The 27775-nt window shown below is 40.3% G+C and overlaps 2 protein-coding genes across 5 annotated transcripts in view; both read left to right on the top strand.

Moving 5' to 3' along the window:
* Positions 1 to 5734, top strand: part of BTK (Bruton tyrosine kinase) — a 31746-nt gene extending 26012 nt beyond the window's left edge. For all 4 annotated transcript variants that reach the window (XM_025431702.3, XM_025431703.2, XM_035711841.2 and 1 more), the window contains 5 exons: positions 174 to 390; positions 1395 to 1459; positions 2536 to 2654; positions 3175 to 3332; positions 5227 to 5734. In XM_025431702.3, the coding sequence (XP_025287487.1) occupies positions 174 to 390; positions 1395 to 1459; positions 2536 to 2654; positions 3175 to 3332; positions 5227 to 5298 (631 nt within the window). In that variant the 3' untranslated portion in view covers positions 5299 to 5734. The remainder of the gene's footprint in view (positions 1 to 173; positions 391 to 1394; positions 1460 to 2535; positions 2655 to 3174; positions 3333 to 5226) is intronic.
* Positions 5735 to 6199: 465 nt separating this feature from the next.
* Positions 6200 to 9242, top strand: TIMM8A (translocase of inner mitochondrial membrane 8A). The gene is made up of 2 exons (XM_025431704.3): positions 6200 to 6623; positions 8193 to 9242. Exons 1-2 carry the CDS (start codon positions 6492 to 6494, stop codon positions 8352 to 8354), a joined length of 294 nt encoding a protein of 97 aa, XP_025287489.1. The 5' UTR covers positions 6200 to 6491; the 3' UTR covers positions 8355 to 9242.
* The last annotated feature ends 18533 nt before the right edge of the window (positions 9243 to 27775 follow it).

Here is a 27775-nt window from a genome sequence, read left to right as displayed (position 1 = left end):
TAAAAAGTATTCTAAAAAAAAAATTAAAAAAAAAAAAAAGGGAAGGAAGGAGGAAGCTCAACTTGTTATCACAGTCCCTTATCTGATGCTCTACTTCCAGGCCAACCCCTTTCCTATCCAGTCCCTTTCTGATTAGTATGCAGAGCCAGAAAGGTTTGTTGCCTCTTCTGTAGGAATCTTTCCCATGAGAAGCTGGTACAATTGTATGGCGTCTGCACCAAACAGCGCCCTATCTTCATCATCACTGAGTACATGGCCAATGGCTGCCTCCTGAACTACCTGAGGGAAATGCGCAACCGTTTCCAGACTCAGCAGCTGCTGGAGATGTGCAAGGATGTCTGTGAAGCCATGGAATACCTGGAGTCAAAGCAATTCCTTCACCGAGACCTGGTAGGACCTCAGAAGGATTGGCCTGGGACCAAGGGCTGAGGGGGTGGAAGTAGCAGAGGAAGATATATCATACCTGGATAAGGAGGGTTGCTAGAATTATCATTTCAGTTTTGTCTAGAAAACAGTAAGAGTTAGGTGAACGAACCTATGCCCCAGTAGTCAGCCAGTCAAGGATCTCCAGCCTCAACAGTACAACTTGTGCCAAGGTGGAAGCTGGAGCAGTCACTCGTGCCAGCCCCCTACCACAACAAGGAAATGGTGGGGTCCTTCAGGACAGAAGGGTACCCTACTTCCCAGTGGCACAGAACCATCATTTGGTTACATCAGAGTCATATAATGGGGGTCTGTGGGTACATTCGTCATTGTTTTTTAAATGTTCTATGTTAGTCAGCAAACACAAACACATTTGAAAAACCTGAATTTCCAGCTTCTATTGAAAATCTTGACCATCTTGAAACAGCAGGCTCATTCACAGAGGCCATGCTAATAGTCAGATGGAGCTGAGGAGCAGCTTGCCTCCTCCAGGCCAACTGCATGCTCTGCCATTTCCTGCAATCTACCCACCCCATTTCATTCTATCACTTTGCCTGCCTGACCTCTAGAGGCATCAGAGTTTGTGCCCCTATTTATTTCAGCCAAGCCAAGGCTCAAATTGTCTTAGTCCCACTGGCAGAGAAGCAAACAAAACAAACTTGTTTTCTGTTCTCCCTGATTCTTTCATCAATTCAGGAGAGGATGGGGTATCATGGAATCGTCAATGTGAATGAAATCATTCTGCCTGCCCTCAATGCTTTACTTATGTCTATATATCAGGTTGCTTTAGATGTAGTGGAAATGCATCAGAGTTTCTCAGTGGCATCACCTGACACCTGCTGGGTGGGAAAGTGTTTCTTGAGCTGAAAGAGATGAGGCTTCCCTGGCTTCATTCCCCTGGTGGGCAGAAGCTTTGTACCTTTAACCTGTGTGCCAAAGGCAGAGTCTCATGGGTAACTGTTGTACTACAGGCAGCTCGAAACTGTTTGGTAAACGATCAAGGAGTTGTTAAAGTATCTGACTTCGGCCTGTCCAGGTGAGTGTGCCATTTTCACCTTTCCTTCTAAAAGTAAAAATAGCACAGTACAACATGACGCAGCATTATTGTTTTGAATCCTCTCCCTTTCTTTTTTCCCCCTCATTCTAGTCTTTCTCACCATCTTCTTCCTCTTCTTTCTCTGAATTATTTGTCATTTCTTTCATTCTTTTATTATAATATCTCCTTCCTCTCCTTTCTCCCTCCCTCTTCTTTTAAAAAATATTTTATTCATTTATTCATGAGAGACACACAGAGAGAGGCAGAGACATAGGCAGAGGGAGAAGCAGGCTCCCTGCAGGGAGCCTGATGCAGGACTCAATTCCAGGATCCCAGGACCAAGGGATCACACTCTGAACCAAAGGCAGGTGCTCAACCACTGAGCCACCCAGGTGCCCCTCTCCCTCCCTCTTTTTATTTTTTTAATTATTTAATTTATTTATTCATGACAGACACACACAGAGAGAGATTTATTTATTTATTCAGAGAGAGAGAGAGAGGCAGAGACACAGGCAGAGGGAGAAGCAGGCTCCATGCAGGAAGCCCAATGTGGGACTCGATCCCTGGTCCCCAGGATCAGGCCCTGGGCTGAAGGCGGCGCTAAACCGCTGAGCCACCAGGGCTGCCTTCCATCCCTCTTTTTAAAGCTAAGATCCCCAATACCTCATTTTGATCTGTCAACCCTGTTGTCTTTATTCCTCTGCCTCTCTCTCTCTCTCTCTCTCTCTCTCTCTCTCCCTTGCCTCCTTCTTTCCTAATCAGTCTAGTCCCCACTTGCAACTGCAGAATAGAAGGAAGGATAAAACAGAAAGGGAGAGAAAGAAGAAGAAAGGAGTGCCTAATAGATCTTATTTCACTTCATCCTTGCTGTAACCATATTGTCAATCAGGAAAGCTAAATCAGATATGAAAACAGGAATACATTAAATGTAACATTTGTAAAACACACTGGTTGGCCTGTAAGCATGTATTTGTTTAGCTCATGTGACTGTGCCAAGAAAATTTAAGTAAATGTCAAGCTCTCCAAATAGGAACAAGTCAAAAAAAAAATTGTAACAAGTCCTGAACCCTCTGCAGGTATGTCCTGGATGATGAATATACAAGCTCAGTAGGCTCCAAATTTCCAGTCCGATGGTCACCACCAGAAGTCCTTATGTATAGCAAGTTCAGCAGCAAATCTGACATCTGGGCTTTTGGTGAGTGAATAAAATTATACAGATTATACAGCTCAAAGGAAGAGGAATGCAATTGGGGAATTTCACACTTTGCAACCTGCACAGAGAGATTATTATTTGTTGTTTTCATTCTTCTAGTCCTTAGGGAGTGCTCACCATTGTCAGGCACCACAGGGGTTCCTGAGGATAGAAAGAGTAAACTAGACTTCATCTCTGCCTTCTTAGAATTTACAATCGAGAGAAACAATTTATTTAGTATTCCACAGCTTTTGAATACTGATTATGCACCATGGGACTCTGCCAGACCCTATAATTACAAAGACAAATAAGATGATGTCTCTCTCCAGAAGAACTAATAGTCCAGTACAACCCCGATTACTCTCCAGTGTGGGCAGTACTACAGCAGAAGTTGGGACAAAATGGAAAATTCACAGAGTGGGGAATCAGCTGAATATAATAATCTGAGGTTGATCTAGGAAGACTAGGATCCCAAACACCCAAAGAGACTAAATCAGCTTAATATATTTTTTTCATTGTCTAGGGGTTTTGATGTGGGAAATTTACTCTCTGGGGAAGATGCCATATGAAAGATTTACTAACAGTGAAACTGCTGAACACATTGCCCAAGGCCTCCGTCTCTATAGGCCTCATCTAGCTTCAGAGAGAGTATATACCATCATGTACAGCTGCTGGCATGAGGTAAGTGTTTTATTAGGACCTCTTAAATTAATTTCCTGAGCCTACTTTCCTATTTAGCCAGCCAGGCACCCAGTCCCCACTCTCCCTGGCCATGTGGCAGCTGGGTACACACTGATAACTGTGCACATTCTTGGGCCCAGCCTGTACCTCAGTCCTTTGATGGTCAGAGACTTTCCCAGGCTCATCTAGTTCTCACTAGAGTACCACCAGCAGACCCCATTACCAACTCAGCTTCAAGGAGAGGAGATGTGGGGCTGTGTCACCTATCATAAGCAGGCAGTTAAAGGCACTCAGACAAATGTATTGACATTTAAAAAGAAAAGCCATTAAAATTTATGTTCATTCCTTTGGACATCATTGGTCCTTTCTTCTACTTTATTAACAGCCAACCTTTCCTGGCTGTGGTGCTAACTAGAATTAAAAAAAAAAAAACCTCCTGAAAGAGAACTAAAATAGGCAGTGGTCGTTTATAAAAAAAAAAAAATATGGTGCATCATGAGGTATGTGGGTAGATGTGGTATTTTGAAAATAAGGAGTCTGTCCCACTATTACTAAAATGTTTTGGTGCTCTCACCTTGGGTTCTTTCAGAGGTGCTTTTTCCACTTTTCAGTATATCCTGGGTAATGTTAAATTGGCAACCTCAATCACTAGTAGGAAATAGATGCTGTACCCCTAGAAACAGGGAAGCACAATGTCCAATAAGCACATATGTGAATGTGGAGCCCTCTTGGTGGGGTGAAAAGTGGGTAACTGCATTAGAGCGTGGCTCCTTTCCCTTCAACAAATGACTTAGGTCACAAAGGAAGCATGAAGAAAGGGACAAACATTTCCCTCTCTCTCCTGTGCCATGCAGGATTATGGGGGATGGACTCTGCTCCTTCCCAACTAGGACGTCCTCACTCCACTAGTTGACTGTTTTAGACAGGTACTGTCTCCACAGCCTGTTTAAAGTAGTACTCCTGAAATTGGATGCATATCAGAATCCCTGGTGTACTCTTAAAACTGCAAATGACTGGGCCCTATCTTCAGAGATTCCAATTAGGTGTGTCTGAAGCAGAACCCAGAAATGTCCTTTTAAACTTCCCAGGAAATTCTGGTACTCAGCTAGGTTTACAAACCACTGATTCAAAGGAAAAAGAAATTGATGACTTTTTGGTTCTGATGGATTGAGACCTTTCTGGCATGAATATGCCCTGAATCACTAACTACCTCAGGGGTTTATGGACCATGGCTCTCACAAAAGGCCTTAGTCTAAAGGCCGGACAGTACTAATAAAATGTCCCAGGTGCCCGAGGGGGCCCTGCTCAGTGATGCAGCCCATGGTCTTGAAATGTTAATTCCTTGCTAAAACTTTGGCTACGGGATGATAGAATGGTGTTTGAAAGCTTACAAGAAAGGGAGGTGGGTGGGGGGTGGGGGTGACTGGGTGACAGGCACTGAGGGGGGCACTTGATGGGATGAGCACTGGGTGTTATTCTATATGATGGCAAATTGAACTCCAATAAAAAATTAATTAATTAATTAATTAAAAAAGAAAGCTTACAAGAGTTCAGATCTGGCAAACATTTAAACTTGTTTAGTAGCCATTTTTCATTTGAGGATCCAAAATAATGATGCATTGGTGTACAGTTTTGTAATGAATTTGCCCTCAGTTTTAATCAGTGTTTGTTAGTTTAATTTGCAAATTATCCTCATCACCTGAGCTACTGAAGATGAAAAGTGAACAAGGACTTCATGGAGCACTTCTATTTCTTTTCCTTTTTTTTTTTTTTTACAGGGTATGCTACAGGTCATATTGTATATACTTAATAAACATTTCTGCCTACATGTTGCATTTCCCCTGAATTCTGGATTCTAGCCCACTGTAACACACTGCTTTTTCTTTGGTTTTAGAAAGCAGAGGAACGTCCTACCTTCAAAATTCTTCTGAGCAACATCCTAGATGTCATGGATGAAGAATCCTGAGTTCACCAATAGGCTTCTTGGTTCTATTCCTCTCTTCCACAAGGCCCAATTTCACTTCTTCTGAGGAAATCCCAGGCTTACAGGCCCTGGAGCCTTTGTACTCTCAATGAATACCCAAAGGCCCCTCTCTACATCTAGGAATGACTCTCTTCTTTGATTACCTGAGATAGTACCTTCTAAGCAAAAGCCAAGGAATTATTGTGTCTGGTATTGTCCTCAGAGAGAAAATTTTCCATGAGTATGAAAACAGACTGAATTTGGAATAGAAAGTTTGGGGGAGGGAGGGATGTAAATAGCCTGACAAGGGGTCCAACAACTCTTTGGGTAGGCATTAGAGCTTGGTGGGGGAGGCAGAATTTGACAAGAATAAAAGGGTGTCATAAAAATGGGAGGGGGGTGTTTTGATAAAATAAAATTACTGGAATGCATGAAAGTTTCTTGCTGTCTCGATTAATCCCGCAACCTCTCGGAAACACTCTCAGTGTTCCAGAAAACTTTTGTGTGGCATTGGTTTGGCATATTCCTACTTTGAGAACTGGACAAGATCCTCAGCAATTTAACCCCTCTGGCTCTTGGATAATTCTGGCTCCGAGTCAGAGACAAACTCACAAGCAAAGCACCAGTGCCTGGCAAACGACAGGCATGAATTGTTACCGGAACGAATCTGAAAGTTGGGGACAAATTCTGCCGGAGCCTCTTTCTCCTCCGATAGGAGGGAAAACACCATCAAAGAACTGTCGCCCCAGGATGGCAGTCTGGGCCAAGCGAGAGCCAGTACTGCAGCACGAAAAGCGCGGGCCCATTTGGAAGTGGGCAGGGGCGGGGCTGTTGGGCCAGCCGGAACCCGGCCACGTGTTAAGTAACTTGACTTAAGTAACTTCCTCTTTTACCTTTTTCCCTTTCTCGTTCCTATAGAAGAAGAAAGCACCGCAGCACTGGGCTGCAAGCTCCGAGGCCTCAGGGCTCACGTGGGGCGCAGCCTCGGGGTAGCGGGCGGGACCCGGGCGCACAGGAGGCTGGGAGGAGCGGCGGGCGGGCGGGCGCAGACCCGCGCACAGGGCCACGCGCCGGCGCAGTGCGCTCACGGAGGTGGGCCGGGAGGTGGCTGGTTGTGGTTCCGGTTCCGTCGCGGAGACACGTGAAGGTCGGTGAGTTGGTGCGGAGTTCGTCTAGGCACGCGTGGCGGTGCTGGGATGGATTCCTCCTCGTCTTCATCCGCGGCGGGTTTGGGCTCGGTGGATCCACAGCTGCAGCATTTCATCGAGGTGGAGACTCAAAAGCAACGCTTCCAGCAACTGGTGCACCAGATGACGGAACTTTGTTGGGTGAGGAGCCTGGGGCTGGGACCTGGCCACGGTACCTACTTTCCCCCGACCTTGCCAGGCGAGACTCGCCAGGACGTCCGGAATTCGGGGAGGGGGAGGACCCAGTAGCGCTCCCTTGATTTCCTCACGTTGCTCAGACATAGCGGGAAGATAGAAAAGGTGACTCCGCTTCTCGGGGCACTCTCACCCCAGACCTTGGCTTTGTTGGTGCAGAGGGAGGACTGGGGATCACAGCCGACTTTTGCCCCTGTCCAGAGCAGCACTTTAGGCACCTGAGTTTGAAGCTGCCAAGTGCTGATCACCAAGACTGATGAGAGCCACCAATACTGAGATTTTATCTTTGCAGCCCCTATTCCCAGAGAGTGAATCTCCTGTTCTGGATTCCTCACGGTTTACCTGGATTACCCAGTTGCTTTAACCATCGCCCGTGAGAAATGAGTGGCTTTAGCCCACTAACTGTAAAAGTGGTGTAATCTCTACACACACACTCTCTCTTACTTGCTTTCTTGTTGGATTGTTGTGTAATACTAAGCCCTTTCAGGTCTGACTGTTGAAGAATTGATATGTCCTGTGAGGGAACTTTGGCAAAGGGTGGAAGGCATTTGCAGCTTGGGATCAAAGTGTTCTCTGGCTATCAAGGACAGCATAACTGCCCTGCCTTGTGGAAAGAAAACCCATAGAATTCAGAGGCTAAGGATAATTTTCCTTGGAAGTGGACAGTGTGAGAGGCTTGTGTACACAGCAAAGAATAACGAACAAAGTTCATTTGAACCACTTAATCTTGAACTATATACAGTCATCAGTTCTGTAGCCCCTTTCACATAAACTTACAGTATTGCTGGACTCTGGCCCCTAACAAATGCTTACTTCTGTACTCCTTGGTGCTTTGATTCTTTAAAAAAAAATCTGTGATTCATTACATTTTGGCCAGGAGGGGCTGTGGTTAAGGACTCCTTTAAGAATCTGTAAGCTTCTTTCAGATTCTGTGGGCCATTTAGGAAAATTCATATAATTTTCCATACATCATGACAGTATTCAAGAACTTCTGGCTTAAGTAGACAGTGTTACAGAATCAGGTAATAGATTTCTTTTTTTCCTTTCGTAGGTTTTAGAGTGTCACTGCCGTGCTTTATTCTTTCACCCCCTTTTTTTTCCTGGAGTTCACCTAAAAACAATTAATGGCGGCAGCATTGTGGAGTTACAACCAAATTCAGTGAAAGTTTACCTCTCTTGTATTTTGCACCCCCCCTCCTTTTGTTTGCTCTGTAATAGCTCCGCCATTTTCTGTTCCAGTAACTTTGGGCAAAATATCTCAGCCACCCTTCCCTCTCTGTAAAGTAAGGACTAACAATAGTATCTATTTTGTAGGGTTGTTGTGAGAATTTAAGGTAAAACTGTAGATAACTGCTTGCCACATGCCAAATGTGAAATAGTAACATATCAGATACTGTTTTTAGGTGGTGAAGTTTTTCCTCTAACAAGAATTCCCCCCTGCCCACCTCGCCCTCCTCGCCCTCCTCGATTATTTCCCCATGTTCTTTTTGTGATTTTGTATCTTGTCCTGAGCAGGAGAAGTGCATGGACAAGCCTGGGCCAAAGTTGGACAGTCGGGCTGAGGCCTGTTTTGTGAACTGCGTTGAGCGCTTCATTGATACAAGCCAATTCATCTTGAATCGACTGGAACAGACCCAGAAATCCAAGCCAGTTTTCTCAGAAAGCCTTTCTGACTGATTTCAGCATTACCTCTTTGGAAAAGGAAGGTAGTTCAAGAAATGAAGAACGATTGATGGGATAGTTGAAGAAAAGGCTATGGGGGGATTGGCTCCCACCTTTGTCACTCTTGGGACATCCTGTCATCTGAGAATGAACAAAGACCAATTTTGTGTGTGTGGGGGGGGGGTTGAGGGTCATATATGTATTTGATTGTTTTTTAATGCTAATCTTGTGAAAACAATTGACAGATGAATGGGAAAACTACTAGATGCATATTACTGTATATGGGACTATGCTTTCTCAAAGTCCCATAAACTGCTCCCTATAATTTTGATAGTGGAACTGCTTTCTCTAATTTGACAGTGGGACCACATAAAGTAAAATCTGTCATTTGTGTGGATTCATTTCAGATTTCTGGGGAGATTGATACATCTTTGTGTCTCTCAGAAAGGGTAGCAGGTGGAGAAAAGTAATTTGGTACTTAACTATAGGCCTCCTTATCTAGTGTTTTGACTATCAGTGCTGGAAAGAAATCTATGGGATGTTAATACAATACACTCAGCTTTCTAGATTATCTCCTTCCCTTATGCTGTGATTTACTTTAATGTATAAGTTATGGTCTCAAGGTAGTACAGGTAGCCTGAGTGTCTAGAGGCCTTTAGATATAAAGGAATCAGCCAGTGAGCATAATTCTCAGTACTAAACTGTCACAAGGAAGAAGCTTACTTACCCTGTATATCAGGGTCCAAAAAAAATCAAAGATGTGCCTAAATAGTTTATAAAGATTTAGGCCAGTCAAAAGCTAACAGCAGTTTCAGGTAGAGGTGCATGCCTAATGTTAATCAGTATAGATTCCATTTACTGCATTCTTTTGATCACTGAAATAAAAGCTTATAAAAAATTCAACTCTGATTGAGAAGGCTTTCTATTCTGGTTATCACCTGCACCCTGGAGAGATTCAATGTAGGCTGGCTCCAAGGCTGAAGTATAGTTTGTCTGGGTACTTACTCTGTGCAAGGAATAGCATGGTATTTCAGTGATGTCTGTCTTACCTTTTTGTGAGAAAGGAGAACTTTGAGAAGGGATAGGGAAGAAAGGAATTCAATGCTGACAGTCAGTTCCCTGAGTGTAGTAGAAGAGGTTATATTGACTGGATTCCCCTCCTAGCTTCAAATGCGAGTAGAGTGGAGTGTAGACCTAACATGGAAGCCTCTAGATCAGAACCATGAGGGTTTGGGGGAAATACATATTTCTAGAAGCCTCAAGTCCTTTTTATTTCCACCATATGGGGACTACAAGGAAATTTTTTAAAAGTCTGGTGGGAAAATTCACAAAAGTTTTAAGTGATTACTCTGTGCCAGACACTGATTTGGGTGCCAGGGCTTCAGGAGTGCACAAAAAACAAAGTTCCTGCTCTTGTGGAGCTTATGTTCTAGAGAGGGGAGACAGGCAACAAACCCATAAAATGTCAGTGCGTCAGTATAATGAGTGCCATGGAGAAAAAGAGTATGGGGTATAAGGGAATGTTTGTGGGGGGTGTTGTTATTTGAGACATGGTTAGAGAAGGCCTCCTTGGGAATGTGGCATTTCACAGAGACCTGAAAAAATTAAATGATCAAGCCATGTTGGTATCTGGGAAGAACATTTCAGGCAGAGGTGACAGCAAGTCCAAAGGCCCCAAGGTCAGAGCAACATGCCATGCTGCTAAGGTGGAAGAGTCAAAAGGTCAATATGGCTGGAGTAAAATGAGTAAGGAGAATGGTAAATAAAGTCAGAGACCTATGCATGAGACAGACTGGGACTGGGAGGCAGGTAAGTGCACTGATCATGTAGGGCATTATAGGCTATTGCAAGGACTTGACAAGATGGGGAGCCACTTGAGGGCTTTTAGCAGATGAATGATGTGAAATAACTTAAGTTTTAGGAGGGTCTGGATATTGTTTGGAAAACATGTACAGTAGTAAAAATAATGGCACTTTGAAGTACAGGAGAAATCAGGCTCTTAGGGCAAGTATCTAGTATATACTTTGTATCTGTATATCCCACTGATTTTTTTTTCCCCACAAAATTTAGTGTTCATGGAAACCCTCAAGTCCTAAAGGAAGGGTCCTTTAGTCTGCCTTATTCATTCTTCCTTATTCTTCCTTTTTGTTATACATTGCTGTTTTATTATTTATTAACTATATCATTCCTTCATTTAGTATTAAAATATTCTCATCACATTTAGACACAAACTTAAGTGTTTTCTTTTATAGTGTTAACTGTTTGCTCAGCTAATGTACATAATGAGAAAGAGGTCTGTCGGATTTATACAATATGCTTGAGCAGCAAGTATATGTTTCAACGCTACTAGGTACAAGATAATGGGAAAGAAAAGGTAAAACATTTGTCCCCCTCATCAAGGAGGTTAAGTATACCAGAGCAACAATTTGTGAGCTTTTGTTTGCTTTGTTAATCTCAGAACCTTACTTTCAGAATCTTGCTAGAAAGATGGTACTGTCAGATCTAAACAACACTCAGTATTCTCATTTCAATATTCAGAGTAGAATGCTTAAGACTCCAGATCTGAAACAAAAGGACTGGATTAGCAGACTCTTTCCCTGAAATGAAATCTTAGAAGCCTAATATATAAAATAGGAAAACAAAGCTGCTCAGGCAGTGGCAGGGATATCTGGAGGCCCACTATTGTCACCCCCACTCCTACCTCACCCACTCCTGTGGTGCCTAAGGCACTGTCTCAGGACCTCTAGGATTTTCCTAAGCATACTGTGAAAACTGAATCGAGACTATCCCTGAGGCCTATGCCCATGAGTTTATGAATGAACATTAGGGATGACAGATAAAAGGAAATCAAGAACTTTGTATTTATTTATGGTAACAAATCTCTATGGAGTTTAGGTTTAAAATTATAACAAATTGGGGCACCTGGGTGGCTCAGTGGTTGAGCATCTGCCTTTGGCTCGCTCAGGTTGTTATCTCGGAGTCATGGGATTGAGTCCCGCATCAGCCTCCCCACAGGGAGCCTGCTTCTCCCTCTGCCTATGTCTCTGCCTCTCTCTGTGTCTCATGAATAAATAAATAAAATCTTTAAAAATGATAAAATTATAACAAGTCAATAAACTCCATGTAAGATAACATTTACATGCAAGGCAATCAGTGGTCCTTTTTTTTTTTAAACCACTTCACTCCTATCACTACCTTAAAAAAAAATCTTGGCCCAGGAAGATTTTGTTTCAAAGACCACCCAATAGTGCTTCTTTTAAGACTTCATACTCTCTTCCAGCCTCATTTTCTGGACTCAAAAGAGGCTGGTGCAGAAAAGTCTGGTAACTTGCATTTTTATTCCATGGTAGAAAAGGGTTTGTTTAGATTAATTGAACTCTAGTCCAAGAACAACAGATACAGACCACAAGAGACAACTCAAAAGGTGTGGAGGAAAAAGCCAAGAACTATGGTAAGGACGGGTGGTACTAACCAAAGTTGTTGAGGGTCTATGCTGCCATTCCTTTCAATGAATGGCAGAGAAGGTGATCACAGCTGTCGGGGAAAGCAAACACTTCATGTCAATGACTGACTACATAGGTACTGAAAGTAACCAAGGCCTTGTTCAGATAGTTCATTTGAATGCTACACCAATCATAAGACAAGTCAAAAGTATCCAGTTGAGGGCTGGTTTTGTGATTGGCTCCCATAAAACTGCTGCCTCAAGGCAATGCCCAAACTTGATAACTGACACAGAAAGTGAGCCAACAGAAGAATAGATAAGAATATACACTAGGAGGTGACTTGGGCCATCATGAGGTCCCACTAAGATAAGCAAGTGGAACTGGTCACTACACACAGCAAAAACAACAAATCCTGCAGTAAAAGAAACTAATTGAATTACTACTTTATTACTCAGATAAGAAATGCTAAAGCAATTTGACAAATTGTTACATTCAGTAACACCTTAACAAATGAACATTTCAACAGTTAGCCATTTAATGTGTGAACTAGTAAAATTGGTGTTGTGTATCTAAAGCTATATATATTTTTGAAGATTTTATTTATTAGCACAAGCAGGGGGAGTGGCAGGCAGAAGGACAGGGAGAAGCAGGCTCCCACTGACCAGGTAGTCTGAAACGGGGCTAGATCCCAGGACCCTGGGGTCATGACCTGAGCCAAAGGCAGATGCCCCTAAAGCTGTATCTTTATTAAAAAAAATCACTCAAAAAAAGCAAAGCCTATACAATATACACAGAAATACATAGAAGGGACAATTAAGACATAGCAAGCCAGGATTCAGACATACTGATTGGGGATTTATTATTATTATTTTTTTTTTATTGGTGTTCAATTTACTAACATACAGAATAACACCCAGTGCCCGTCACCCATTCACTCCCACCCCCCGCCCTCCTCCCCTTCTACCATCCCTAGTTCGTTTCCCAGAGTTAGCAGTCTTTACGTTCTGTCTCCCTTTCTGATATTTCCCACACATTTCTTCTCCCTTCCCTTATTTTCCCTTTCACTATTATTTATATTCCCCAAATGAATGAGAACATATAATGTTTGTCCTTCTCCGACTGACTTACTTCACTCAGCCTGATTGGGGATTTAGATGAACAAAAGGGCCAAGAGAATTTTGAGATGTATCTGCAATATAATGATAATAGCTATGCTTCACTGACGGTATGCATACCATTTGCCACGTATTGTACTAAGTATTTTACATGGGTCATCTTTTTAAAAAATTACAACTATGAGAGAGGAGCTACTACTACACTAAACTACCTCTTAATGTATTTAAAGATAGGAAGTAATGTTTCTTTAAAAGGTAGGGCCAGAGTTACCAGAACATTTCATTCTAGAAATAGCATCATATAGTGGAAAGAGCATAGGTTTTAGAGTTAAAGAAATCTGGGTTCAAATTCTGATTCTGCCTGCCAACACCTGTGTGATCTTAGGGAAGTCATTTAACCTCTGATCTTCAGTTATCTATAAAACTGAAATGGTAATGCCCACCTTACAGGGTTGAAAGAGAAGATCACGTGTAAAGCACTTGGCACACTGTAGATGCTTAAAAGGTAGCTATTTATTACTATTATTCAGAACTGAGCATCTTTGATAACGTAGCAGGGTCATTATCTGGGAGAACAAGAGAAAAGTCACTTAAAGAAGTTGACTAATTGAAGTGGCAGAGCTAATGGAGCAAATGACATTAAGAATTTTGATTTTTAAAAAAAGAATTTTGAGTTTTATCGCAATCAACGGGAAACTTGGGGAATTTTAAACATTGGAGTAATATAATATTTGCACTTTTTTTATGATAGTCACATAGAGGAGAGAGAGAGAGGCAGAGACATAGGCAGAGGGAGAAGCAGGCTCCATGCACCGGGAGCCTGACGTGGGATTCGATCCCGGGTCTCCAGGATCGCGTCCTGGGCCAAAGGCAGGCGCCAAACCGCTGCGCCACCCAGGGATCCCTTATTTGCACTTTTTAAATGACAACAGTATTACATGCATGTTTTAAAACTTCATATAAAATTATTTAAAATAAATGAGAGTCTTCCCCTTACCATCATGTATATATTTAGAAAGATCCCTTAAGCAGCTAGATGGAAGTTGGATTAAGGCAGAGAGAACGGTAGTAAGAGTATTTCACTAATTCAGGCAAGAGACTGGATGACTGGATTCAAATAGTGCAAGTGGGGACATATTAGGAATATGGGGGAGCTGTGAGAGAAATCTGGAGTATCATGGAAAGGAAGTAAAACATGATAGGAAAGGAGGTAGGGTGTAGAATAATGTGCCAATGAAAGGACGCCTTGAGGTTCAAAGGGCCAGCAAAGGTGAGTAGGGAGAGAGGAAGATATCAACTGATCATGTTGAACAGGCAGCAGAGAGGAAGGTACACAAATGACTATCCCCAGTTCCACAGTTCCAGTGTCTGGGTAACCCCTGGAAATGTTTCTTGCCATTTTGCAATTTGAGGAACATAAGGAACATCACCCTTGAGGAACATCACCCCTAAAGTCAGAAATACTTAAAAGATTACTCACAAATACAATGTTCTGTAAACTTATTTTTAAAAGATTTTATTTATTTGAGAGACGAAGAGAGAGCATCAGCAGGGGGCAGGGGCAGAGGGAAAGGGAAAAGCAGACTCCTGGCTGGGCAGCGAGCCAGGAAAGTTGAGAAGCCAGGAAGAAAAAAGATAAAATACCACTTGAGTTTTAATACAATACTTTGATAAGGAAAGGAAGCAGGAGTAGAATGACAACAAGGAAAAAGGAGCCAGGGACTCAGCAATATTTGTTAAACTGGACTTGAGACCTATAGTCATTTCCATAAGGCTTAAGCTATTTTCTATATTATGTGACTGACTTGTGTACTAAACTAGTATTGTTTAAAAACCGAATGTGGTCATCATATTGCTTGTTGTACCTTGTCACGAAAGAGGAACCATTATCAACACTGTCTAGTTCTTTTTCTTTTCTTTTCTTTTCTTTTCTTTTCTTTTCTTTTCTTTTCTTTTCTTTTCTTTTCTTTCTTTTCTTTTCTTTTCTTCTTTCTTTCTTTCTTTCTTTCTTTCTTTCTTTCTTTCTTTCTTTCTTGTCTAGTTCTTTTTCTAAACGCCATCTTTCATTATCATTTTGTGGCAGGATACACCACCTGGTGGAAAGAGCTAATCCCCATTATTCAAGCAGTTTCTTCTTTTTTCTTCCCTCAGGCAGGTCCCAGGGATGCTTTCTTTTCCTCTTAAAGCTGCTAACACTTTGGAATTCTTCTTCATACCAGATTAACTTTTATTCTCAATTCACCCCATTTTTCCTATTCAAGACAAGCATGTAGGCCCTTAACATGTTAAGGGTTTTGCTTTGAATCACTCTAGGGAAATAGACATGAGGACAAAATATAGAATAAATGTGAGAAAAGGTTTTGGAATTTCAGAAATTTATTTTTTTTAAGATTTTATGTATTTGTTCATGAGAAACACACAGAGAGAGAGGCAGAGACATAGGCAGAGGGAGCGTCAGGCTCCCTGCAGAAAGCCCAACGTGGGACTTGAGATCCCAGAATCCCAGGATTATGCCCTAAGCCAAAGGCAGATGCTCAACCACTGAGCCACCCAGGCGTCCTGAATTTCAGAAATTTCTAACAGTCAAGTGATTCACATTCCCTTCCTTACTGATATAGTGATTATTAAGATCTCCCTCAGTCTTTATTCTTGAGTGAGATTTCATCAAGCTTCCCTACTTCACACAAAACTCAGAAGCCATAAAAGATTGTTATTTTGTCTATATAAAAATTTTTGAACAGCAAAACTTTCCATAAGCAAAGTTAAAAGAAAAACAACAAACAGAAAACAAATATTTGAAACTTTTCTACAAAGGACTAATTTCCTTATTATATAAAGGGGCCCCTACATATCAGTAATAAAAGACCATTCAATAGAAAAATAGACAAAGGATATAAAGAGACAATTCAAAGAAATGGAAATACAAATGGCTCTTGAACATGTGAACATGTGAACATATTTAAGAGAAATTTAAAAACCGACACATATCATCTCTCACCTGTTAGACTGACAAAACAAAAGTCTGATAACACACAGTTGTGGGCTGATATAAGGAAACAGCTATCCTTACATTGCTTGTGGGGGTATAAATTGGTACCATCTCCTTGGACAGTAGTTTAACAATATCTACCAAATTATATATGTACAAACCTTTTATTCCAGAAATCTGACTTATAGGAATTCATCCTATAGATATACTCACATGTTCAAAATGACAAAGTTCTTCACTGCAGCATTGTAACAGAAGGGGACTGGAAACAACCCAAGTGACTCTCAATAAGATATTGATTAAATAATGTTGCTACAATGAGATACTTAACTCTTCAGCTATAAAAATGAAGAACCCCTTTATATACAAATATGGATTGAGCTCTAATATGTAGTTAAAACAGTAAGATTCAAGACACAATATGCTACCGTTTGTGTAAAAGGGAGGAGATTAAAATATATTTATACATTTGCTTGAAGAAGCATAATTATCTCTTTTTTAAAAAAAAATTTTTTTTTCAATTTTTATTTATTTATGATAGTCACAGAGAGAGAGAGAGAGGCAGAGACATAGGCAGAGGGAGAAGCAGGCTCCATGCACCGGGAGCCCGACGTGGGATTCGATCCCGGGTCTCCAGGATCGCACCCTGGGCCAAAGGCAGGCGCCAAACCGCTGCGCCACCCAGGGATCCCGCATAATTATCTCTTGAAGGATATTGTTAACACTGGTTGCCTCCAGGTAGTGGAGCTAGGTAGTTAGAGGGTAAGGATGGGAGGAGACTTTGCTATATATCTTTTCTGTATGCCTTTTGAATTTTGAATCATGTAAATGTATTACCTATTCAAAAATAAATATTATTTTAAAAATAAAATTTCTCCCCACTTCAGAACTCTGAACTCTGTACTAAAAAGTGGAGAGGTATGATGGAAACCACTTTCAGGAATAAAAGCTCTATATTTCAACTGCAGTACTTTCAGATGCCCACTAGTCTCAAATAGATTATTTCTATACCTAAGGATCTCAAGCAAGTGTAGGATAAGGGTGGGGTGAATAAGGCACTCACTGTGTGTACAGAACTTAAGGAGATACAAAAAGAAAACTTCCATAATCTAGATAATTCAGTATTTGTCAGTGAAAATTAATGCAAAAATCCATGATGAACAGAGTATCAGAATTTTAAAAAAGGACAAGATCAACAAAAGTGCCATACTGAGCCACATTGGAGTCTGAGGCAACAGAAAAAATGTAGGTCCCATATACATGTTTTTATGTAATCTTGAATGGTTAATTTTTTCCAGAACACTAAAACAGTTGAAAAATTGAAAAGTAGATACATTAAAATTCACAGCATTAAGATTAAATATTTCATTTACGCCCAGTCCAGAATTTATTAAAGTTTACTTTCCTGGCTTTAACGGAAGCAAATTCATCAATAATGTTTTCATTAAAACCAGTAACATAAAAAAATAAAATAAAACCAGTAATATTTTCTTTTTTAAAAAAGATTTATCTATTTATTTATGACAGAGAGAGAGAGAGAGAGAGAGAGAGAGGCAGAGACACAGGAGGAGTGAGAAGCAGGCTCCATGCTGGGAGCCCGACGTGGGACTCGATCCCGGGACTCCAGAATCGCGCCCTGGGCCAAAGGCAGGCGCTAAACCGCTGAGCCACCCAGGGATTCCCCGCCAGTAATATTTTCATTAAGTATTTTCTGAGGCCTAATAAGAATATGTAGAATTTGTGGGAAGTGCTAGTAATGTGGTGCAACAGAAATGCAAGATAAATACTGGAGAATCTCAATAAGAATCACAAGGTAGACATGGGGGATGCCTGGATAGCTTAGTGGTTGAGCGTCGGCCTTTGGCTCAGGTCATGATACCTTGGTCCTGGGATCGAGTCCCACATCAGGCTCCCTGTGGGGAGTCTGCTTCTCTCTCTCTCTGCCCATGTCTCTGCCTCTCTCTGTGTCTCTCATGAATAAATAGATAAAATAAAAAATAAAACAATCACAAGGTAGACGTGGACTATTTAGTTATGCCATGCTAAGGAGTTTGCACTTTATTTTGAAGGTGATGGGGAACATCTAAAGTATTTTAAGCACATGTTTAAAGAAGATTACAATCACAACAGTGCCAAGGACTGAAGGACAAGACTAGATAGATTTTTTAGGTAAAAAGGTAATTCTGAGGTAGATAGGCCGGATTTTGATGACTAGAGAAAGAAAAAATGAGGATGACAAACCACTCAAGATTCACCCATTTACAACCTGTTCTGTATCCATATTATATTATACATTCACTCCTGAAATGTGTGAAAGGAGATAAATTACTCTCTCCTTTCTAAAAGGCATGCCAAACAGCTTTTACTTTTGTAACAGAGCTCACCAGAAAACTTGAGAATCATTCACCTGATCAATTTTCTCACATTAAAAATGACCCATCCATAATATATGCACATTTGTGACACACATCCTCCCCACCTTCAACTTAGTCCTTTGCAAGAAACTGGCAAGAAGAGCACCTGGGTGGCTCAGTGGCTGAGTGTCTGCCTTTGGCTCAGGTCGTGATCCCGGGGTCCTGGGATCCAGTCCCACATCAGGCTCCCCACAGGGAGCCTGCTTCTCCTCCCTCTCCTATGTCTCTGCCTCTCTCTTCCTGTGTCTCATGAATAAATAAATAAAATCTTAAAAAAAAATAAGAAAAAAAAGAAACTGGCAGGAAATCTGGTATCCTGCCAAATGTACCAAGACTTAGATAAAAATAAATAAATAAATAAATAAATAAATAAATAAATAAATAAATCAGCAGAACTTAGGTAACTAGTAGGTTGACAGTTTTGTTTTCTTTTTTAGGCAAGCAGAAATATTTTAAAATGAAGTAGGGCAGGAAAGAATCCATTTACATTCTTCTTTGAAAGGGGATGGCCTTCCCAATAAAGGATTAACAGCTAAGTCCGTGGTGCCTGCCATCCTAAGATTATTTTCCTTTAAAAATAATTCTTCATGGGATCCCTGGGTGGTGCAGCAGTTTAGCGCCTGCCTTTGGCCCAGGGCGCGATCCTGGAGACCCAGGATTGAATCCCACGTCGGGCTCCCGGTGCATGGAGCCTGCTTCTCCCTCTGCCTGTGTCTCTGCCTCTCTCTCTCTCTCTCTCTGTGACTATCATAAATAAATAAAAAATTAAAAAAAATAATTCTTCATGTCCATTTCCAGTAATGTGGTGAAAACAACCTAGAAGTCTTTCCATACTGTAAAACATATAGAAATACAGAATAAAATATAGCATCCTTTCAAATGTATAGGTGAGTTTGAAAGGAAGTAAAGGAAATCACTAGGGGTCCAAACACAAAGTGGAAAACCCAAAACTAGAGAATTTAGCAGGAGTTGAAGCTTTAGCTGGTTTAATGGTGGGATGCAGGTGGCTTAGGTTTTGGTGTTTATTTTCCCCTAAAGATTTTATTTATTTATTGAGGGTGCGCACATAAGTGGGGCAAGGGGAAGAAGGAGAGGGAGAAGCAGACTCCCCACTGAACAGGATCCCTGTTGGGGCCTCCATCCCAGGACCACGGGATCATGACCTGAGCTGAAGGCAGCCACTTAACAGACTGAGCCACCCAGACACTCCGTGGTTTATGTTTTGAAGACTATGCAGAGGCATGGAACAGAGCCTTGGGCCTAAGTAACAGAGCAAGGGGTTGAAACTAAGACAACTGCAGAAAGCTGAAACTTTCAGGACTGTCCCTACAAAAAAATGTATTCACTAGAATAGGGAAGACAGCTCCATATCTGGGAAGGTAGAAAAAAGGTCTCTCTATGAGGATTTGTAATTTCAAGCCTGCTTTTACATGGGTTTGGGGTTTAAAATGTATCCTGCAAGGTCCAAGAATGCTCCAGGTCAAAATAGTAGTAGAAAGCATTTCCTAGCTGTTGAACTACCCAGCAGAAGCAACAGAAAACAGCTCTAGAAGGACCAATCGTCCTCAAGATCCCCACAGGTAAAGCCACACCGACCACTATTTTTAATAAAAAATTAAAAAACACATGAGGTAGTACCCCACCATAGCCAATGCCTAAAGATAGAACAGCAAGATTAGACTCCAAATCCTCAGATAAATCTTTAGTGTTAGAATCATCTAACACTATCACTCTATAAAATGATTGCAGACCTAACTGAAAACATGAGAAAATGACATTAATTTTTTAAAAAGACCAACTATTTTTCATTGGTAGGAAGGATCTCATTTCAATCTGCCTGCTGTTAAATTAACATTTGTTGATTGCTGCTTTTTCCATTCTTCTTTTATCCCTGGCAGAAGAAGATGAACATGAAGTAGGAGAACCAGAGCAGAGTGTTTGAGCTCCTTCTCCTGGGGCTCTCCATTTGGCTAGAGCTACAAGGCGTGTACTTTGCCCTGTTTCTGGTGTGTACCTGACCATGGTGCTGGGGAACCTGCTCATCATCCTGCTCATCAAGCTGGACTCTGGCCTCCACATCCCTATGTACTTCTTCCTCAGCCACTTGGCCCTCACTAACAACAAAAAAGACCAAAATTTAAAAAAAATAATTCTAGAAATGAAAGGAAAATAGTTTTAAAATTAAAACCTCAGTGGAGGGGCACTTGGGTGGCTCAGTGATTGAGTGTCTGCTTTTGGCTCAAGTTGTGATCTCAGAGTTCTGGGATCAAGTCCTGCACCTGCTTCTCCCTCTGCCTATATCTCCGCCTCTCTCTGTATCTCTCATGAATAAATAAATAAAATCTTTTTAAAATAAATAAATAAATAACCTCAGTGGACAGATTAAGCCACAGGTTGAGCGCAGCTAAAGAGAAATAATGGTAAGCTGGAATATAGATATACAGAAAACAGCACAAAGAGATACAGAAATAAAAATATGAAAGAGAGGTGACACATAGAGGACAAATGGGATGAAAAAGTAATATTCAAAGAAGTAATGACTGAGGGTGTTCCAGAACTGATGAATTAAAGATGTGAATTCTCAGATTCAGGAAGTCTGAGTCCTCAGCAAGATAAATACTACTCAATTCCCAAACCACTTTGGTGAATCTTTAGAACATCAAAACAAATGATCATAATGATAATACTTACCATTTTTTATGTGCCAGGATTGTTCTAAACACTATTTAAAAGATAACCATTTTAATATATTAGCATCTTTTCTTCCAGCCTTTTATCCATGCATATTGATACATAGACATATAGATATATATCTTTTGATTCATCTATATATCTTTTATATACATAAATTTCAAAGAAAAGTCAGAATAATATTATGTATAATCTTGTATTCTACTTTTTTAACTCAATATTTTTCCATAAGCATTTTCCTGTGTCAGTAGGCAGCAGCAGCTGCAACAACATACACAATAGCTAACATTATAGTGTGTTGGTTACTACCATGGATTTTGAAGTCAAAATTTCTGTGTTTGAATCCCAACTCCCACTTACTAGCTATGTGAATATGTGAACCTGGGTAAGTGACTTGTCCCCTCTCTGATCCCACTTTCTCATCTATAAAAAACTACATACATCCTAGAGTTACTGTGAGTTACTATTTACTAAGCTACCTGCAAGCACTGTGCTTAACACATAAACTCGCCGAATCTTCCTTCACAAAACCCACATGGGCTGAAACTCTTATTGCCGCTATTTTATAGGTAAGTGGGGCTTAGAAAGACTAAGAAGTGATTTGCCCCAAATCAGCCAATGATGGTACTTCAACCTGAATTCAGATCTGTCTTGAATCTAGATCTGTCTTCAAAACCTATGCTCTTGATTGTTTTTTTTTTAAGTTTGTTTGTTTGTTTGTTTATATATTTATTTATGAGAGACAGAGAGAGAGAGAGGCAGAGACATAGACAGAGGGAGAAGCAGGCTCCTCACAGGGAGCCTGATGTGGGACTCAACCTCCAGACCGGGATCATGCCCTGAGCCGAAGGCAGACGCTCAACCACTGAGCCACCCAGGCACCCCTATGCTCTTGATTGTCACGCTACACTCTTCTTTGATATATTTGAATGGCTTCAGAGTATCTATAGATCATAAAGCTCACCATCGTCTTCCCCAAATGTTGCACATTTACATCTTTTCCACTTACTTATTACAAAAAAAAAAAACTGGTGAAGAATATATTTGCCCATAAAACATTGTGTGTGAGTTAGGTACCCTTTAAGGTAGTTACTCTGAAGTGGACTTACTAAGTCAAAAAGTATGAACATCTTAAAGCTCTTAATACATGCTGGCAAACTCCTTTCCAGAAAGGTCAAATTCATTTATGTACCACTGGTAGTGTATGAGAGTAGGGTTGAACATTTCACATATTGACCACCAATTTATATGCTTTTGTTCATGTTTCTTTAGGATGTTCATTTTTCTAATTTTGTTTGCATTTTGTATATATTATATATGTTAGATGTGTATATATGTTACATATAATATATTGTCATATATTAACTTTCATATATAGTTATACGTTATGTATATTGGTTAGTGTTAGAAACACACACATTTGTGTATATATATTCTTTTTTGCAGTTCTCATGTAATTTTTTTTCTCATGTACTTTTTTACTGAAGTATGGTTGATACACAATGTTACATTAGTTTCAGGTGTTCAACATAGTGATTCCACAAGTCTATATAAGTCTAAAGTTATGTTCTGCTCCCCACAAGTGTAGCTCCCATCTGTCACCATATAACACTACTACAATACTATTGACTATATTCTCTATGGTATATATTTTATCCCCATTAGTTATTTATTCCATAACTGGAAGCCTTTACTTCCCATTCCCCTTCACCTGTTTTGCTCACCCCCCCTACCCCTGCGCCTGTGGCAACCATCAGTTTGTTTTCTGTATTTATATCATATATATATTTTAACAATCTTTTTATTTTAGAATAGCTTTAGAGTCACAGAAATTGTGAATGAGACATTTGGCTGGCTCTCTCAGTCGGTGGAACATGTGACTCTAGATTACGGGGTCGTGAGTTTGAGCCCCATGTTGGGTGTAGAGATTAGTTAAAAATAAAATCTTTAAAAAAAGAAAGAAAAATCATGAAGATTGTACAGTGAGGTTTCATATACCCCACACTCAGTTTCCCCTGCTGTCAACAGCTATGGTACATTTGTCACAATTAATGAACCAATATTGATACCTTATTATTAACTGAAGTCCATACTTCAGTTATATTTTCTTATTTTTCACCTATTGTCCTTTTTTTGGTTCCAAATCCCATCCAAGATACCACAATATATTTAGTCGTCATGTGTCCTCAGGTTCCTTTGGCTGTGGATATTTTTATCTATCATATATTCTTGCAAATCTTTTACTTCCAATTTGTAATTTACTTTTCTCATTTATGTGTGTTTTCTGATGTGTATAAAAATTAAAGTCTATACATAGAATATATATATATTAAATTCAAGTATATCAACATTTTCTCCTGTGATATCTTCTGCTGTCTTTATACTTAGAAAGTTCTTCCTTATACCCCAAATGAAGGAAATGTTTGCCTATATAATTTCTTATTGTTTCACATTTTCACTTTTCATGTTTATATCTAATTCACCAATCCATATGGAATTTATTTTGGTATGTAGTATGAAATAGAGGCCTAATTTATTTTTTTCCAAATACTGGCTATTTCTCTGAAACCCTATCTTACAAAATCCTTCCTTTTCCCACTGATTTCTGATTCCCTATTACCTATTAAGGTTTGCTTCTAGGCTTTCCATTCTTTTCCACTGTTAGAATGACCAACCATTCCAGTTTGTTCAGAATTGTCTCAGGCTTAGCACTGAAAGTTCTGTGTCCTGTGCAACCCATCAATCCTAGGCCAACTGTGATATTTGGTTACCCTATCCACTGCCTATTCTTGTGCCATTGCCATACTATCTTATTTATTGTTACTTTTAACACATCTTAATATCTAGTAGAGCAAGTACCCTCACTGTTCTCTCCAAAAATGGGCTGTATATTCTTCTAGATGAAATTCAGAATATTTTACCAAATTCCAAAATAAAAAATCCTATTGGAGGGACGCCTGGGTGGCTCAGTGGTTGAGAGTCTGCCTTTGGCTCAGGGCATGATCCTGGTGTCCCGGGATGGAGTCCCACATTGGGCTCCCTGCATGGAGCCTGCTTCTCCCTCTGCCTATGTCTTTGCCTCTCTCTGTGTGTCTCTCATGATTAAATAAATAAAATTATTTTTAAAATCCTATTGGGGTTGCATTACAATTATAAATAATTTGAGAACAGATATTTTTGCAATATTGAGTCTTCTCATGCAACACGGCATACTTTTCTTTTTTAAAAAATATTTTATTTATTTATTCATGAGAGACACAGAGAGGCAGAGACATAGAGAGAGAAGCAGGCTCCCCATGGAGAACCCGACGCAGGACTCGATTCCAGGAACCTGGGATCACGACCTGAACCAAAGGCAGATGCTCACCCTCTGAGCCACCCAGGTGCCCCGGCATACTTCGTTCAAGTCTTTTTTTATGTTTCTCATTAAAAATTAAAAATTCTTTTCATATAGGCACTTACATGCATTTTATTCCTAGGCAATCTAAAAATTTACACTGCAATAGGACATGGGATCTTTTCCCCTCGTTATATTTTCTAAATAAGTAAAAAATATTTTCACATATATCCATACAATTTTAGCTATATGCATAATTGTGAATATATGGATCCTTTATTTAATAACCACAGCCTGTTTTTCTTCTTTCTCTTTCTTTTGTTTTTTTCTCTGTTTCTGGCTTGGCTACCCCAACTCTTCTCCATTTCTACCTGTCACACATATTAACAACTTAATATATATCTTTCTATCGCCTCTATACAGAGATAAGGATAGATAGACAGATACACTTTTGATCATTGATTGTTTCTTAAAATGGGGTCATATTATATGCATCTTTAAAATTTTTGATATTTCCAGATTGCTAGTTACGACTATGATACTAAATATTTCTACCATCAATGTGTAAGATTACCTGTATGGAAAAAACACTTTTCCTCCTGTGTTTCTACTTTACTCTCGCACTACTGCCACACAATACTTCTGACACCAGATATGTGGGTTTACCACATATCGAGCAATTCTCTGATATCGGCAGGGTGTCCTACAATTCAATTCTAACACTATCTAGAGTTGGCATCAAATCCCACAAGTTAAGGGCTCACTCCCACGAGACTGCCCCACTTCAGACACCAGTTCAAAGTCCCAGGTTGTCACCTGCATTTTTACCGACCAGCTATAATTTGGGGTTCAAATGACCCATTCCTTTTTTTTAAGGTATATAAGCTTATTTTTATTTATATTTTTATTTTATTTTTTTTAATTTTTTTTCTTGGAGTTCAATTTGCCAACATATACAATAATACCCAGTGCTCATCCCGGCAAGTGCCCCCCTCAGTGCCTGTGACCCAGTCACCCCACCCCCCCGCCCACCTCCCCTTCCACTACCCCGTGTTCATTTCCCAGAGTTAGGTGTCTCTCATGTTTTGTCACCCTCTGATACTTTCACTCATTTTCTCTCCTTTCCTTTTATTCCCTTTCACTAATTTTTATATTCCCCAAATGAATAAGACCATATAATGTTTGTCCTTCTCCAATTGACTTATTTCACTCAGCATAATACCCTCCAGGTCCATCCACGTCGAAGCAAATGGTAGGTATTTGTCGTTTCTAAAGGCTGAGTGATATTCCATTGTATACATAAACCACATCTTCTTTATCCATTCATCTTTCGATGGACACCAAAGCTCCTTCCACAGTTTGGCTATTGTGGACATTGCTGCTAGAAACTTCGGGGTGCAGGTGTCCCGGTCTTTCACTGCATCTGTATCTTTGGGGTAAATCCCCAGCAGTGCAATTGCTGGATCGTAGGACAGATCTATTTTTAACTCTTTGAGGAACCTCCACACAGTTTTCCAGAGTGGCTGCACCAGTTCACATTCCCACCAACAGTGCAGGAGGGTTCCCCTTTCTCCACATCCTCTCCAACATTATTTGGTTCCTGCCTTGTTAATTTTCACCATTCTCACTGCTGTGAGGTGGCATCTCATTGGGGTTTGGATTTGCATTTCCCTGTTGGCAAGTGATGCGGAGCATTTTCTCGTGTGCTTGTTGGCCATGTCTATGTCTTCCTCTGTGAGATTTCTGTTCATGTCTTTTGCCCATTTCAGGATTGGATTGTTTCTTTGCTGTTGAGTTTAATAAGTTCTTTATAGATCTTAATAGATCTTATACTAGCCCTTTATCTGATATGTCATTTGCAAACATCTTCTCCCATTCTGTAGGTTGTCTTTTAGTTTTGTTGACTGTTTCTTTTGCTGTGCAGAAGCTTTTTCTCTTGATGAAGTCCCAATAATTCATTTTTGCTTTTGTTTCTCTTGCCTTCATGGATGTATCTTGCGAGAAGTTGCTGTGGCTAAGTTCAAAAAGGGTGTTGCCTGTGTTCTCCTCTAGGATTTTGATGGAATCTTGTCTCACATTTAGAACTTTCATCCATTTTGAGTTTATCTTTGTGTATGGTGTAAGAGAATGATCTAGTTTCATTTTTATGCATGTGGGTGTCCAATTTTCCCAGCACCATTTATTGAAGAGACTGTCTTTTTTCCAGTGCATAGTCTTTCCTGCTTTGTCGAATATTAATTGACCATAAAGTTGAGGGTCCACTTCTGCATTCTCTATTCTGTTCCATTGATCGAGGGGTCTGTTTTTGTGCCAGTACCACACTGTCTTGATGACCACAGCTTTGTAGTACAACCTGAAATCTGGCATTGTGATGCCCCAAGCTATGGTATTCTTTTTTAATATTCCCCTGCCTATTCGGGGTCTTTTCTGATTCCACACAAATCTCAAGAGGATTTGTTCCAACTCTCTGAAGAAAGCCCATGGTATTTTGATAGGGATTGCATTAAACGTGTAAATTGCCCTGGGTAACATTGACATTTTCACAATATTAATTCTGCCAATCCATGAGCATGGAATATTTTTCCATCTCTTTGTGTCTTCCTCAATTTCTTTCAGAAGTGTTCTATAGTTTTTAGGGTATAGATCCTTTACTTCTTTGGTTAGGTTTATTCCTAGGTATCTTCTGCTTTTGGGTGCAATTGTAAATGGGATTGACTCCTTAATTTCTCTTTCTTCAGTCTCATTGTTAGTGGATAGAAATGCCACTGATTTCTGGGCATTGATTTTGTATCCTGCCACGCTGCCAAATTGCTGTATGAGTTCTAGCAATCTTGGGGTGGAGCCTTTGGGTTTTTTAGGTACAGTATCATGTCATCTATGAAGAGGGAGAGTTTGACGTCTTCTTTGCCAATTTGAATGCCTTTTATTTCTTTTTGTTGCCTGATTGCTGAGGCTAGGCCTTCTAGTACTATGTTGAATAGCAGTGGTGAGAGTGGACATCTCTGTCTTGTTCCTGATCTTAGGGGAAAGGCTCCCACTGTTTCCCCATTGAGAATATTTGCTGTGGGCTTTTCATAGATGGCTTTTAAGATGCTGAGGAATGTTCCCTCTATCCCTACACTCTGAAGAGTTTTGATCAGGAATGGATGCTGTATTTTGTCAAATGCTTTCTCTGCATCTATGGAGAGGATCATATGGTTCTTGGTTTTTCTCTTGCTGATATGATGAATCACATTTATTGCTTTACGAGTGTTGAACCAGCCTTGCATCCCAGGGATAAATCCTAATTGGTCATGGTGAATAATCTTCTTAATGTATTGTTGGATCCTATTGGCTAGTATCTTGTTGAGAATTTTTGCATCCATGTTCATCAGGGATATTGGTCTATAATTCTCCTTTTTGGTGGAGTCTTTGTCTGGTTTTGGAATTAAAGTGATTCTGGCCTCA

The sequence above is a fragment of the Canis lupus genome, chromosome X (genome assembly GCF_003254725.2).
Source record: "Canis lupus dingo isolate Sandy chromosome X, ASM325472v2, whole genome shotgun sequence".
In the NCBI taxonomy this organism is placed as follows: domain Eukaryota; kingdom Metazoa; phylum Chordata; class Mammalia; order Carnivora; family Canidae; genus Canis; species Canis lupus.
This window is presented reverse-complemented; position numbering and strand designations above follow the sequence as displayed.